Here is a 15,522-nt window from a genome sequence, read left to right as displayed (position 1 = left end):
TAGGCTCTGGAACCTGTGCCCTGGTTATCAGGGGAAAGCCATTGTAGACCAAACAGACCATAGCTGTGGGGAAAGAGGGTATTTATTAACTTACAGGGGGAGGAGCTGCGCCCAGACTCCCCACTCTGTCATGTGCCTGTTCCGCCCACCTGGTTGGTGAGTGGGAGCATTCCTAAAGAATTGTAGCCATTCTCACAATAAATACATTCATTGTGGGGTGGAGGTTGGAGAGGTTGGGTGAAGGGCAGTAAAAACCTGTGGGATTCCACGTTCTCAGCTACAAAAATAACAGTCATCCTCACCCAAGGGGAACGGGGAACTCAGGATTGATTGTCCCTATGGGCCTAGAGACTTGATAGGCCCCTGAACCCTGAAAGTGCCCCGGTGAGGTAGGACAGGGGTGGGAGCCAAGCATTCAAACTCCCAGCTTCTGCCCTTTGCATAGTTCCAAGAACGGGCTTCATGTGCCAGTTGATACATCAGATCTCCCTTCCCCTGTTCTGGTCTAGGGGAAGCAAATGCTTGGTCCCCAAAAGGGAGGCTGGCTCATTGAGTGCAGTGTTGGTCACCTGTCCTAGGGAAGGGTCCATGAGGACAGCTGAATGGGAGGGGAGTCTCCCTCTGAAATGTCCACAAACCACACCTAACGTGTCTGAGGCAGCAAGGGGAGGCTCAGAAGGTGATATGAGTGGAAATGTAAGCACATGGGTGATACAGGTGTGTGTTACTACATGTGCATGGGAAAGGACATGCCTCGAGCTCTGTTACTCTTGAAAGTGACCAAAGGGAGAGGGGAGGCTGACTCACAAGGGCTGCACAAGAAGAAGAGGGGAATGATGTAGCCTTACCTCCCCAGGCTGCCCTGTTCCCAAGCTCTTGCCAAAGAGGTCACCACATGGAGCTGGGTCTGGGGAAGTGGACTAGATAGGGATGTGGCAATTAGGAAGGCACCCCCAAGTCCAGGAGAAGGGATAAAACACAAGAATGCACCAGGATAAGATGGGGGCGGGGGCGCTGCAGCCCAGCTGATAAACATTCTTCCATGTGCTCATGTGAGTGTACACAGGGCTCAGATGGCTGGCAGAGTCTTGTCTGGCTTCAGAACCATCTACACAGGGCCATGCAGAATGTGGTGACGTTGAGGCCATCTGGACCTGCAGAGCCCTGCTAGGAGAAAGAGGAAGGGTTTGGACAGAAGAATGAGACAGGAGGATGCAGTGAGTCCTCCCCTCCCAAGCATTTAGGTTAAGGGTATAGGAACTGGGTTTAGGTCTACAAAGCACCTGGTCCTAAAGGAACACCTACCTCTGAGGAGCACCAGCAGGCCTGGGCTGCTCACATGTGGGTCTGTGGAGACTGAGGAGGGGGCTTTGGCTGGGCCTGACTCTGACCAGCCCTACAGGGACATCAAAAAGTTGGGAGAAGGGCATGGGGAGTGGGCATGTGTGAAGGCAGGGTGGCTGTGTTGGGGAGGCAGAGGCCCTACGGGGCAGACAGGCTGGCTTGGAAGAAGAGCATTTGTCCTGGGAGGCTGGGCTCAGACAGAGCTCTCATCTAGCTGCTCTACAAGCTGCGTGTGCTTCCTCTTCTCCAGGATGCGGCTGAGTTCCTCAGTGAAGGAGCAGGGCCCTGCTGGCACTCCATTGTTGCTCTGCCTCAGGAGCACGTAGCTGTTGCCATTCATCCTTCGCAGCCGGCTGGGCAGTGCCACCAGCCCATTGGTCAACTCTGCCGGTGGCGGTGGTGGTGGGGGGGGCGGGGGGGCTGGGGCTCCCTCCCCGGGGATGATCTGGAGGCTGCTGCCCTCCAGGCCCCCAGGCCCTTCCCCATCATCACCCTCATCGTCCTCTCCGGGACACTGGCCTGAAACTGTCTGCAGCTGCACAGCAGATCCCCCTGCCTGGCCGGCCCGACCCAGTGAATATTTTCGTCGGTGCCCTCGTCTACCTCCCCGCAGACAGGCCACATAAAGGAGGGAGAAGGCCAGGATGAGGCAGAGGCCACCAAGTGCAGCAATGGCTAGCACATAGAACAGCCTCACACTGGGTGCCAGCTGTGCCCCAGCTGTGGCAGGGGCTTGTGGAGCTGGGGCAGGAGTGTCCGACCGGACTGTGAGGCTGTAGGATGCCAGCAGGGTGCGGAGGCCATTCTCCTCAGCATAGCAGCCATAGTTGCCACTGTGCTTTGACTGTGTGTCTGTCACCAGCAGCCCATCCACGCCCACACGATAGCCATCCTGCCCATCACTCAGGCCCATGCTCCCATTGAGTAGCCACAGGGCCCGGGCCAGGTTGGATGGCTGATCACAGGGCAGGAGGACATCATCGCCCCGGAGCACAGAGCGAGTCTTCAGTGGTAGTGGTGGCCCTGGGGGAGAGGGAGAGGTCAATGCCTGCCCATCCCAGGGAGGGCATTTGAGATGGCAAGCCACACTGTTCACTGTTAAGTCCCTAGTACTAAGCACAGCATCTGGAAGCATGGTGATAGCTGACCAAGTCTCTGTGCTCATGCTCCCACATAAGGTTCATATTGCCCCTTCCCAGGAAGTAGGCAGTGCCTTGGGCCCTTTTCCATTCTCTCTCCCTGCTCTCAGTACTCTCCTGTTGTTTCAATTCCTGCCACCTGCCAGTGACTCCTAACCTCTACCTCTAGCACAGACCTCTCTCCTGAGCGCCAGACTTGAATATCTGCCATGTTCTGGGCATCTCCATGTGAAGTCTCTCAGGTACCTCACTAAGGCCAAACCTCTCTCTCAACTATACCAGGTCCTTTCCTTGAATTGCTACCAATGTAAATGGTACCACTAGCTACTCACTTGTCTAAGTCAGAAACCTGAGGGGTCTCACTTGACTCTCTTTCTTCCTCACCTTTTGTGTCCAACCCTCACCAAGATTCTGCTTTCAGATTCTATCTCAGACCTGTTCACTTCTTCCACAACTGCCAGCCCACTCAGGCCCTCGTTTAATCCATTCTCCATGCAACAGTGTGGTGACCTTTTAAAAACACATTTCATCATGCCACTTCCCTGCCTAAAACTCTTCAGAGGTTTCCTGTTGCTTTTCAGATGAAGATCAGAATCCTCAGCATGGTCCATGCCTGCTTCTCCAGCCTTTTCTCCTGTTGCTTGAATACACCTAGCTCCCTCTGCCTGCTGTTCCCTCTGCTGGGCAGTGGTAGCTGGATGACTCCCACTAGGGGCCCCAACTCGAGTCAGACTTCTTGGGATCACATTTGAATCCTGACTCTGCTCCTTTTAGGTAAATAACTTTATACTCCCTGTGCCTCCAAAAGGTTGTCCTTCATGGGGATAATAATAACGGCACCTCTCTCCTAGGAATGCTGTGAGAATAAATAAGATTATGCAATACACTTGTGTTTAGATCAGTGCCTGGCACATAGTATGTACTCAATATATGTTAGCTATGACTATTAACTTTTGTTCTTCAGATATCAGCTCAGTCATCTCATCTTCTTTGGAGAAATACCCATTACCTTCCTGAACCTCTGTCATAGTTGTAATTGTTAATAATTATAATTATTTGTTTGATCATTTGATTGCCTAATGACCCCAGACCCCCCATCACCACTTGGCTATAAGTTCCAGAAGTGACAAGACACTTTGCACCTTGAACCTGTTTCCTCATTTATAATTCATTTGGGCAGTAAATGCTTGTTGAGCACTTACTCTATACCAGGCTTTGTGCTGGGTGGTCCTCACCTAAAGCACACAGACATAACCATTCATATACAAACATGCACATACAAATGACAGTAAGTGGCAGAGGACAGGCTATGCAGCCCCACCTACACACATCCATGAATGTCACTTGCCTGTATCCCTGCTGTTCTCACAGCCTCGATTTCCTCTCTCTATGTCCTGTATCAGTGCTGTCCTGGAGACAGAAGATGAGGATTCATGAATAAGGGAGACTGGGGCTACAATTTCCCCAGTGAAAAGGTCTAAAGGGCTATTACCAATAATTAGCCCCCTCTCCCTATATGTTTGCAGGCCTTTGTCCTCCACTCAGGCCACAAGTGACCCTCACTCCCCACCACCTCCCAGCCACTGCCCTGGGACCTGTTGGCTATGGTGGTGGTTGCCATGCAGGCTTGGGTGCTGGGGTCCCAGCCACAGTAGGGGTCCCGGGCCAGGATGCAGTCATAGCAGGATCGGTAGCGGGAGCAGCTGGACAATGGTAGCTGGATGACACCACTAGGAGCCCCCACGTAGAGGCTGTGCTGGGAGCCAGAGAGGACAGCAGGTTGGCAATGCCCCCCACTCCCACTTACAGCCACATACGTAGCCTCTGCCCAGCTTTCACACTCCCTCCCCCTATTCCAGCAAGGCCATATTGAGGGTTACAAGTCAGGGGCTACCTGCGTTGGAGAGATGACTAGATTCTCCACAGAGTGGGGCTCCCTGAACACTTGTGTCTCTTCAATAATGTGCATCCCAGAGCCTAGGACCACGGCCTTGTGGATCCAGCCATCAGCTGGCATAGAAAGGACAGAGGGTCAGACTCCAACAAGGGGACCTGCTCTAGGCACCCTGCAAGAGGCCTAATGGGAACAGCTCAGGAGTCATGATGAGGTCAGGGACAAGGATTCAGCCAACAGCAGTGGGCCCTCAGGACACTGGGAACTCCAGGCTAGTCACAGCAGGAATCACTGAGTTCAGAAGCATTAATGATCAGGGTCAATAGGGATTAAGGATTTGGGTCAGATGCACCTGTGCCGAGAAAGAGCAGATCATAGATGGGTCCATCAGGCGTGGTGACAGGTGTCCCTGTGAGGTGTGTATAGCGTACGTTGCGCTTGAGCAGCAGGGGCCGTCCACGGGTGGGCACCACAGGCCGAGCCATCAGTGGGTGTAACTTCACAAAGTCCAGGACCATGGACGGCAAATCTCGAGAGGAATTGTAGCCTTGGCTGCGCAATGAGTCTGTGATGCACTGGGGTAGGGGACAGGTGTAGTGAGCCTCAGGACTCCAACACCTGCCTATCCTCTCTGCAAGGCCAGTCCCTCCTGCCCTTCCCAGGGGCTCTGTCTACTCAGCACTGGCCCCAGGCCTGGGTGCTCACCGAGCCAGGCCTGGGCTCAGGCACCCCACCCTCGTAGCGGCCCCAGCGCCGGGTACTGTCCTGGTACTCCATGTAGGGGCCTGCGAAGACAGCCTGTATCTCAGCCAGGTCATAGCGGCAGATAGCTGAGGCCTCCAGGGTCTTCCTAGGAATGGGACATGGGGGAGGGGACGGAGTCACATTGAGTGGAGCCTGCCCCCTGACCCATGCTCAGCCTGGAGCCCACTGTTACCCTGGCCAACTCCATTGCAGGCCCACAGGGCCTCTCCTGTGGGTCAGTGGGCTATTGTGGCCTCTGGCCCTAGGCTAGCTTGATGTGCCTGAAATTCTCACTCTTCAGCCAGCCCTCCCCACAATGGATCCTATCTCATCATCACTGATCTCTGCTCCAGCCCCTATGCTGTCCCCAGTTCCTTGCCTCCCCACTGTCCCTGCACTGACCACTGTGTGGTCAGCGTGAAGGTCGCATAGAAGTGTGTGCGGGCTGAAGTGTCGGCATCCAGGCTGCAGACCCCACGCAGTGTCTCATACTGTGGAATATGACAGATGAGACGAGCCTTCAAGAAGGATGTCCACTTCTTCTGCAAGATCTTCTTCCCTCCCAGGTCTCCCTGGGAAGGTAAGGGCACGTGGTCAGGGATCAGGGGCCAAGATCAGAGGTCTAGCCTCTACACCCATGCCCCATCCTCAACCCTGTTCACCTTGCATACACGGGCCACTCGGGCCACACGATGGCTGCTGCGACTCTGAGCGAAGCTGCTGGAGCCCTCCTCAGCAGCACGCTCCGTGAAGAAGTAGTAAACCTTGTCATCATCACCCTCTGCACTGGCCTTGCTCTCCCGCACCAGGACGGAGAACACAAACTCAGCATCTGTGGGACAGGCAGTTCAGATGGCTTCTGAGATAGGCCAGGCACCTCTCCCCCTGCACCTACCCCTCACTTGGCAACACACAGGAATGGAATGGACAGGCTCACCTGGCGATTTGGGGATGGGATAGTCAGCTGCCCAAGGGAGTAAAAATGAAGAAATAGTCCCTATCCCCCATCATCCTGTGCCTCATTCTCCTAACCATTAAGCCAGTGCATTGGCGCCTCCTCAGTTCTCAGAGAGTGTGGGTGGCGGCTCCGGCGGATGTCAGGAATGCTTCGGAATTCATACCGTGTGGCTGTGTAGAGGCCTCCATCTGGGGCAGGGTCATGCCGAGCATGTCACATATACAACAGGGTACATTTATACACATGGGTGGCACATCCTAGAGATGAGATACAGGTCCTAAAGATAGCATGCTTATGGATCAGAGGCTGGTTAGGAAGGAGGGCCTGCTCACCAATGATGAGGCCTGTGAAGCCGCGGGCTGGGTCATAAGGGCACTTCTCCTTCCCCTCCTCAAAGCTGGTTGGCAAGACGAAGTCCTCAGCATCCTAGAGAATACAGGGCCAGCAGCAAGTGGTCCCAAGGACCGCAGGGGTTGTGGCTCAAGGTCAGACCAGTCTGGGGTCAGGGATCAGCAGTCAGGGCCGGGGGCAGGTATACTTACAATGGCTGCACAGAGGGGCTGGAAGGCATGAGTCCCACAGGCATAGAGGTGAGTGGCATTGAGCCGCTGTAGGAACCGCACATGGTTGAAGCACTCTGTCTGTGGGATGAGATGGAGCGCTGTGAGCCCCCTGTCTAGCTAGAGGCCTCCCCCATTAGTCTAGCTTTGTAGTTTGGCTTTCACTGTCCAGAACACAGCATATTCCCTGAAACTCACTGTCCTTGGCTTCCCAGTGACATGACCTTCTTCTCTCCTTTATCCCGTGGATAATCTGACACCACTCTGCCAGCGTGTGTCTCCTGCGGTCCCCTTCACCCTTGGTTTAGGAGCTCATGGGGCTCCCAGCACCCTGAAAGGTTTCTCCTCTCATTGAGCTCCTTTTCAGCAACACCCCCTGATCCTGGAACTCCTACCTCTCCCCCTGGGTTGATACTACCTGAGGCTGCCTGATGCTTTGGGGGCCCAGATGCCCAATTGTACCCAAGATGCAAGACTTGTAGTCAAAGAACATTGTTTTGGAGCTTTAAGACACGTCTGCCCTGCTGGGTTTCGGACTTGTTTGGGGCCTGTTTATTCTTTCTTCTGGCCCTATTCTTCCCTTTTGGAATGGGAATGTGTACCCAGTGTCTGTTCCACCATTGTGTCTTGGCAGTAGATAAATTTGGTTTTGCTTTTCAGGTTCACAGCTGGAATGACTTTTGCTTTTGGTCTCAGATGAGACTTTGGACTTTGGACTCTTAAGTTGGTGCTGGAGCAAGCTAAGACTTTTGGGACTGTTGGGATAGAATGACTGTATTTTGTATGTGAGAGTGACATGAGTTTTGGGGGGCCAGGGGCGGAATGATGGAGTTTGAATGTGTTGTCCCCTCCAAAACTCATGTGCAAATTTGATCTCCAATGTGGCAGTGTTGGAAACTGATTGAGTCATGGGGGTGGATCCCTCATGAATGGATTAATGCTCTCCCTGAGGGAGGGGAGATTAATGAATGAGTTCTCGCTCTATTAGTTCCCACAAGAGCTCGTTGCTTAAAAAGACCCTGGCACCTTCTCTCTCTCTCTTGCTTCCTCTCACCATGTGATCTGCTTGTACCCGCTGGCTCCCTGCCACTTTCCACCATGAGTAAAAGCAGCCTGAGGCCTGTGCCAGATGCAGCTGTCCCAGAATCGTAAGCCAAATAAACCTCTCTTCTTTATAAATTACCCAGCCTCAGGTAATTCTGTTATTTTAATTTAATTTAATTTATTATTTTTTAAAAGATGACTGGTAAGGGGATCTCAACCCTTGGCTGGGTGGTGTCAGCACCACGCTCTCCCAAGTGAGCTAACCGGCCATTGCTATATAGGATCTGAACCCGTGGCCTTGGTGTTATCAGCACCACACTCTCCCGAGTGAGCCACGGGCCGGCCCTTCTGTTATAGCAACACAAAACGGACTAAAACACTACCAAATCTATCCCCAGGCTCCAGCTCTTTCTCTACCTGATATCCCACAGACACATCAACTCACCTTGTCAGAAGCCAAGCTCATCACCTCCTCCCTAACCTGCATCTTCCCTCCTAAACCTGTTCATCCAGTCTTTCCCACCTCACTCACTCCATCCATCCTATTACTCAGTCCAGAAATCAGGAGTCATCCTTGCTGCTTCCCACTCCCTCACCCCCACATTCAGTGCCTCTTCATGATTAACTCTTTGTCCCAAATGTCTCTTGACTTGGTGCACTTCACTTCCACCACTACCACCCAGTCCAAATTACTGCCATCACCTCTTCCTTAGACAAATGCAGTGGAAACCTGACAGTTTGCCCAACCCTCTGCCATTCTTTTTATAAAAAGTACTTTATTCAGTGAATGATGAATACATGCACATAGTATAAAATTCAAAAGGTACAAAGGTATGTGTTGTAAACAGAGAGGCTCCTCTTTATTTTTGTCTCTGAGGGCCTGCATAGGGGACTGCTATTACCATTGCCTAGAGTTTCCTTCTAGAGATATTCTGCAATCAACACAACTCTTGCTCCCTCCAACCTGCTTTCCAAGGCATATTTTAAAAATGTAAACCAGATCATGTCACTGTAGTGGCTCACCAGTGTCCTGAAAATAGAGTCCCACATGCTCCTGGCCCTGCATGACTGGGCTCTGCTCCTTTCTCTGGCCTCACTCACCTTACTCCAGCCACACTGGCCTTCTCTGTCCATCAATTGTCTCAGCAGCCACTCTCTTGACTTTCCTTGTTAATGGTTCCTCCTCCTGCCTTTACCCAGAGTTTGAATCCTCATAGGCCTTCTAATCATGTGCAGCCCTCTGGCGTCTGCACCAGCCTGCTCAGATCTCCTTCCTCTGACCCATGTAATGCCCTCTTCTCCTGACTTCAGAATCACCTATTTTAATCCACCTAGTGCCTGCGGTCAGATAAGTATTCCTATAGTGATGTTTCCCCAAGATGTTTACATTTATTTTTATTTTTTACTATTTTTTATTTTTTATTTTATTTTTTTCTAAAAAGATGACCGGTAAGGGGATCTTAACCCTTGACTTGGTGTTGTCAGCACCACGCTTTCCCAAGTGAGCTAACCAGCCATCCCTATATAGGGATCCGAACCTGTGGCCTTGGTGTTATCAGCACCACACTCTCCCAAGTGAGCCATGGGCCGGCCCCAAGATGTTTACATTTTTAAAAGGGGGTTAGGGAGGAATTCTGTGGTTAAATAAGTTTGGAGACCAATTAAGTAAAACCTGTCTTTACAGGGGGACTTCTCAGATCCTTAAGGATGCTGCTATGCATTGAGGGATTGAGCATGGAGCATTTCCCAAACTCCTTTGACCATTAAACTCCTCTTTTGAAAATTAATGTTCCTCAGAACATGCTTTGGGAAATGTTCTCCTAAAGCCTACTTACCCAAAGTGTGGTCCAGAGACCAGCAGCATCAACTTCACCTGGGAGTGTGTTAGAACTGCAGACCCTCAGGCCCTTCCCCAGACCTACTGAGTTAGTATCTATATATTTTTTTTTTCTTGACCAGTAAGGGGATCGCAACCCTCAGCACGGTGTTGTCTGCACCACACTCAGCCAGTGAGCGCACTGGCCATCCTTATATAGGATCCGAACCCGCGGCCTCGGCGCCACCAGCGCCACACTCTCCCGAGAGAGCCACGGGGCCGGCCTACCATCTACATTTTTAATATACCCAGGTGATTCATGTGTACATTAAAGTTTGAGAGCCTCTAAAGTGTCAAATTATGTGGGTGCCTACTGTCATAGAATAAAATCCAAACCCCCGGCAGGGCATTTACAGCCCTCCTTGACCTGGGTTCCACATGCCTCACCAACCCCATTTTTTATTCACGCTGCACCAAGAGACAGCCTTTGATAGAATCTTTTGGAGATGCCTCTTTAGACTTAGCTGTCCCAATACCAATACCAATAGTTTACACTTAGCTGTCCCAATACTACTCAATCAGAATGCCTGGGCTGGTAGACCTTGGGAATATACATATCTTAAAAGCTCCCCAGATGGATCTGTTACATTGCCAGACACGGGACCACTGCAGACACCCTGTTCTTTAGCCAGAAAGGGTTGACACTTCACTAATACCCCTCCACAGCATACTAGGTACTTGTGCTATTCCTTGACCAAAGCCTTATTTTTCTTATCTGTAAAATGGGGGATAATACTATTTCATAGGATTATTTGAATTAGGTGAGATAATAACTAAGTAGCACTTACTAGAGGTTATTATTATCATGATTATTATTTGGGAGCCCAGGCGGGATTAAGATGCTGTTGCAGGCCAAGCTAGTAGGCCATCACATGTTTTGATTAGAAGTGCTGTGCCCAAGGCCTGCCACTCCAGCAGTACTTAATGATATTTATTGTGGTTGCTGAGATTGACTGGTTGTTCTGTCCCTCTCCATCTGCGTCCCCACCAACTCTGGCTTCTGAACTGGGGAGAAGGAGGAAAAGAACTGGGGACAGGGCAGACCACATACCTGGTTGTTTTTCCCTTTTTGATGACATTTGCTTTGCATCTCTGGGGAGGCCTCCCAGCGGATCTAGCAGAGGTAAAGGGAATGGGCTGATGCATTGACCCCAAACCTATTACTCATAGGACCAGGCATTAGGACCCAGGGAGCTGGGGAAATTGGGTTGGGATAAATTTGAGGAAGAGCACTGGATGCAAGGGAGACCTGGGCTGGGAAGGGCAGAGCTGTCTGACCAGGGGGTTGTGGAAGGCTGAAAGGGTTTCTAGGAAGTTGAGGTCCCAGGGAGCTGAGTGAGGCTGGAGACACTCTGAGTGGTCCAGGTTCCAGGGACTGACCTCTTTGTGAGCCCCATTTCCTATGTCATGGGCACTGAGAGAGAACAGGGCGCCTCGGGCTCCCACCAGCAGCCTTGCCGAAGCCTCCTCCAGCAGCAGTGTTGAGTAGTTCTGGGCTTGGCCCTTGAAGTGCCTGGTCCCAGAGAGCTCTGGAGAGAGCAGGAGCAGTGGGCCCAGTTCTGGGCTTGCCTCCCTGCCCCCAGCCCTGGTTCCCACCGCCTTTTGAGGTTGAGGATCTCACCTTCATAGGGAATGGTCATCCGAGGGGTGGCATCTAGTTCTCTGGATGGTCTCCGCAGCGAAGGTCCAGGGACTGCAGTTGCTGCAAGGAAGCTCAGGAGGAGGGGCCAGAGCCACCCCCACATCTTCCTGGGGAGGCCCAGACCAACAAGACCCCCAATGGGAGCCAGGGCCAGAATCACAGGGTTTGGGGGGGAGATGGGAAGAACAGTCACAGGGGTCAAAGTCCAGGGAGGTCACTTGGAAGGTCAGGGGTCATAAGGCCATGGGGGCCAAGGAGTCATGGGGCCAGGGGGGGTCCTGGAATTGGGGGGGCATGGAGTCACAGGGTTGTGTGGCCATGGAATCCCACCTAAGAAGTCAGAGGGAGGGATGGTTCACATGCTTTTCTACATTAAATGCAAACTCCATGGTGAGAGGGAGTTGTGGAGACATAGAGGGGTTGTAGGTTATCAATAGGGTCACTCTGCCCTCGACAGCAGGGCTAGTCTTGAATCTCTAAGGTCTGTTTTCTGTAGGAAAAAAAAAAAAAAAAAAACAGGAAAAAAACTCTGATTTGTGTGAGGGTACTGAATGGAGAAGGCCCAGCGTCCACAGAACTGCCACACCACTATCAACTCATTGTCAGTCTGTCCATCTCTGCTCTGATGCAGGAGGCTGGGGTGGAACCTGACCTCTTTATAAGACCCTAGACTCCCCACAACCCAAGCCCAAGGAAATAGCTCTGCTAGGCTTCCATCTCGATGGAACTCAGGTTCTCAGAAAGAATGCCAGCAATAAGACCCAACTTGGACAGCAGCTGCCCTTGCGGCCTGCGGGGGTGCCTTATGCAGAAAGGACTGAGCAGAGATGTTTAATGGGCCTTTGTTTATTTTGTCCTGTTTTCCCTTTGTTTTTTCTTTTTCCTGGCCTGAGAGCTCCCCCTGGAATTTCTCTTTAATTAGACACTTCTTAGCATTCCTCTCTGAGGGGGTGCACATCTCTGCCCTGCTCATGCGAGTCTGTACTGCACCCTCTGGTTAGGCATCCACACTTGTCCCTACCTGCATGCAGACACTCACAGGCATGGGGGGTGGGTATCTGGGTCCTCCTAGCTGCACAAGTGTAATGTCTGTGCAGGAGGTTGTTGTGTGCAATGCCAGTTAACTGTAACATAAACAACATGGAGAAGGTGAACAATGGAATCCCTGAGCTCTTGGCCACCTCCCCTGGCACATCTTGGAGACTATTCCCACACCTGGACCCTCCCTTAAGCCAACCAGTTGGGGAAGGGGTGGGGGTGGGTGGCAGGCCTCTCCCAGCCCCTGTAACAGGTCTCCTAATTTCCAAGGGGGCTCCTGAAGACTTCCTGAGCTGGGCTAGGTGTGGAGGAGGCCTGACCCCATTTCATCAGATACCCATAGGCATGGCCAGAGGGTGCCACTGGTGTCTCCCCTCCCTTCCAGGTCAAATATTAACTATCTGGCCTTGGAGAGAAGGTAGGAATCAGGAACTGGCCAGAGGGATAGCAGGAATTTGGAGTGGTTTATTCAAGAGGTAAAAGTCAACACTGTGGTGGCAGAGCACAGAGGGCAGACCAGAGTGGAATGAGAAGGAAAGAAGAGGGTCCCTGGACCACCAGTTCCTGGTTTGGAGGCTGGGGCAGCAGGAGGCTCCAGGAAAGATGCCCATGCTCCACCCACCCCTTGCTGTGGAGGCACACCTGTTTACCTTTGGGGCCTCCTATTTGCTCAGCACAGAAAGGGGGGAGCCCTACAGGTAGGTGGGATCCGGGTAGGCGGGATCGGTCTCTAGGATTGGGCAGGAGAAACACACCACAAGTTAGAGGAACCAGAGTGTGGTGCACGGCACACTTACACAGGTTTACTCTAAGAGTCACATGGATCCAGAGGAAGGTGTGTGTGTGTGAACACAGGTACACATTCACAAGGAGGGCTGTGAACACATGTATTCACAGGAGGGTCTCACACACACACAGTTAGGTTTGTGCACACACATACTCATATTCACCTGTAACGTTGTATTCACATGCCCATCTATGTGACTTTGACAAGTCACATAGCCTCAGAAATTGACGAGGAGAATTATAAACCCACACTTGTGCGGCCAACCTCCAATAAAATAAAATAAAAATACATGAAGGATTGTACACTTATTCAATATGAGGGTCCTGCACATACACAGGTATGTGTAGAGACATGCACGCAATGCCATTGATTCAGTGGGTCAGGCACAGTCATGTTCACAGAAGGGTCAAGTACATGTGTTTTCACACAGAGTCCTCAAATACATTTACATCCATGCAGAGACAAGCACATGTGCACACAAGATCCAGTCCTCCCTACAGGCTTGGAAGCTGCCAGTGTCCAGTGGGGTGAGTGCAGTGCAGAACCCCGCCTCCATTTTCTAAAGTCCCAATTCTAAGGTCAGATTCCAAGTGTGCGTGCGTGCGTGTGTGTGTGTGTGTGAGAGAGAGAGAGAGAAAGAGAGAGAGAGAGAGAGAGAGAGAGAGAGAGAGAGAGAGAGAGAGAGATGGGGGAGGCTCGGATGTTCAAATGTGATGGGTGCATGGGTCAAAGCGGCTCCGCAAGGGAGGGAAGAGGCCCCCAGCTTTAGCAAAGAGATGGAGTGGAACGCGTAATTTAGCACTCTTCTACTCGCATATATGCTGCAGTTCTAGATATGAGAGTTGGGCTGGAGCTCAGCCCCCAGTTAACCTGTTGGGAGGGAGGGCGGGACTAAATGGGCGGGGCGGAGCATGCCACCCCACCTCCCCCAGTGGCGAAGCGGGTTTAAGGTCTCTGGTCCACACCCCACACTCCGCCAGGAGTTCCATAGTTCAGGTTCCTTCCCAGGGCCTGCCCCCTGAACTCTGATCACTTTCCTTCCATTAGATCCCAGGGTGGAGGGGTTTGGGGGAGGGAGACCCTCAAAACAGTATCAATGGGGGATCAACGGCTCTCGACCTTCATTCCAGATGTCCACCTGCCTACTGTAGGAGGTATCTCCTTCTGCCCAGTAGGATGGTGGTCTCTCCTGGCTTGAGAGAGACCCTCCCCCTCCACCCCCTTCTTCCACCATCCCAGACAGCCCGCGGTTCTCTTTCGTCAGGTCTAACCTCAGTCCCTACTGCTGCAGCTCGAGGACAAGCTCTCCTTCGATCCCGCCGGACACCAGGAGACATGACCCAGATCCCAGGGAACACTGTTCGCCACGCGGGCCCCCTCCCTGCGCCATCCCCGGATCCTCGGTGGCCGGTCGGCGCCCACCGCGGTCCGAGGCCTGGCCCGCGCCCCTTTACAGCCTTTATGCGGGACCGGGGGACTTGGCGGTGAGAAAGGCCTGGCCCATCTTGGAGAGTGGAATGGACGTGGGGAAGGCCTTGCCTGACTCCCGCTCCCCCGGCTCAGGGCCCGCCGCCAGCCGCACTCCCTGCCTCCTCACCTTTGCGCTCGGATCCCGGGCGGTAGAGACAGCGACGCTGGGCTCCGCGGCCCCTCCGCACCAGCTGCGGGAGAAAGGGGCTGCGGCCGAAGGCGGGGCGGGGGTGGAGGCGGAGCCAGGGGTGGGGCGGGGGCCTGGAAGGCGGGGCCGACAGGGTGGGGTGAGGGGAATAGCGCCGCTCTCTTCTTGTGCGCCCCCCACCCTAACACAATAGAAACGGTTTGAAGGCGAGGCTCACCCACAGCCCTCGGGCATCTGGTCTCCCACCTCCTGCGGGCGCTGAGGCCCGGGTATCGCCCCCTGGTGGTGCCCTCACCACCCCATGCGTCCTCCACTGGCTTAACAGCCCGCCTTCCCCTTCCCTCTAACCCTAGGACCCTTCTGAGTTTGTCTTCTGCTGGGGCCGTGCAAACCTGTCCTCTGGAGGTTTCCCTCTTGGAGGGCCCTCTGTCCTATCCTCTAATTTGGGCCTCCTTTCTTGCGCTCCTGCCACCCTCCTGCTCTTGGCCTAGGGTGTGGAGAGCTGCAGTAGATAGAGACCAGGCGTTGGGGCAGCAGTGAACACGAGACAGGGTCTTGATTCCCAGCTCAAGGGCCTCCTGCTGCTTGGCTTTTCAGCTTGAGATGTGAGTGGGTGAGATGGGGTCAGGCCTGGAGAGGATGAACTAACAGCTTGACCTGAAGTGCACACAGAGAATGCTCTTTTTGTGGATAACTAAGCCACAACCATTTGCACCTGTTCACTCACTAAATCTTAGCTCTAACCCAGGTTCATCTCACGGACTGGGTCACTAGGACACCTGCCTTTCCCTCCAGCTCATCTTGAACGTCATCCTACTCCAAAACTCCCGGTGTACCCTCCTAGACAATCAAATATCTTTTCCTTTCCAGGTTCAGGC

The 15,522-nt window shown here is 52.9% G+C and overlaps 1 protein-coding gene and 1 long non-coding RNA gene across 4 annotated transcripts; both read right to left on the bottom strand.

The window, feature by feature from the left end:
• Positions 1-84: 84 nt before the first annotated feature.
• Positions 85-11,304, bottom strand: SEMA4G (semaphorin 4G). 2 transcript variants are annotated; one of them, XM_063102008.1, is made up of 15 exons: positions 11,181-11,304; positions 10,940-11,088; positions 10,611-10,673; positions 6,622-6,720; positions 6,412-6,505; positions 6,154-6,267; positions 5,784-5,953; positions 5,524-5,693; positions 5,083-5,227; positions 4,730-4,952; positions 4,378-4,493; positions 4,079-4,239; positions 3,832-3,893; positions 1,306-2,367; positions 85-1,167 (listed from the first exon to the last, which is right to left on the bottom strand). In XM_063102008.1, the coding sequence occupies exons 1-14, from the start codon at positions 11,302-11,304 to the stop codon at positions 1,538-1,540; spliced, it is 2,520 nt and encodes an 839-aa protein (XP_062958078.1). In that variant the 3' UTR covers positions 85-1,167; positions 1,306-1,537. The 2 variants fall into 2 exon arrangements, with proteins under 2 accessions (XP_062958078.1, XP_062958077.1); XM_063102007.1 differs by having other exon boundaries at positions 85-1,164.
• Positions 11,305-11,339: 35 nt separating this feature from the next.
• On the bottom strand, positions 11,340-14,685 carry LOC134381575 (uncharacterized). 2 transcript variants are annotated; one of them, XR_010024021.1, is made up of 4 exons: positions 14,624-14,680; positions 12,890-12,969; positions 12,241-12,325; positions 11,340-11,691 (listed from the first exon to the last, which is right to left on the bottom strand). It is a non-coding gene; the product is annotated as an uncharacterized LOC134381575 (long non-coding RNA). The 2 variants fall into 2 exon arrangements; XR_010024022.1 differs by lacking the exon at positions 12,890-12,969 and having other exon boundaries at positions 14,624-14,685.
• Between the last annotated feature and the right edge of the window lie 837 nt (positions 14,686-15,522).

Source organism: Cynocephalus volans, chromosome 7 (assembly GCF_027409185.1).
Source record: "Cynocephalus volans isolate mCynVol1 chromosome 7, mCynVol1.pri, whole genome shotgun sequence".
In the NCBI taxonomy this organism is placed as follows: Eukaryota; Metazoa; Chordata; class Mammalia; order Dermoptera; family Cynocephalidae; genus Cynocephalus; species Cynocephalus volans.
The sequence above is the reverse complement of the archived record's forward strand: the minus strand, read 5'-3'. Positions and strand labels throughout refer to the sequence as shown.

What these genes read in the sequence shown, in the direction of transcription:
- SEMA4G (XM_063102008.1), bottom strand. Translation starts at nt 11,304, where the DNA reads ATGTGGGGGTGGCTCTGGCCCCTCCTCCTGAGCTTCCTTGCAGCAACT. An exon ending in AAAAAGGGAAAAACAACCAG is followed by an intron (nt 6,721 to 10,610) that starts GTATGTGGTCTG and finishes CTCATCCCACAG; the next exon opens with ACAGAGTGCTTCAACCATGT. An exon ending in TTCACGCTGACCACACAGTG is followed by an intron (nt 5,228 to 5,523) that starts GTCAGTGCAGGG and finishes TCCCATTCCTAG; the next exon opens with GAAGACCCTGGAGGCCTCAG.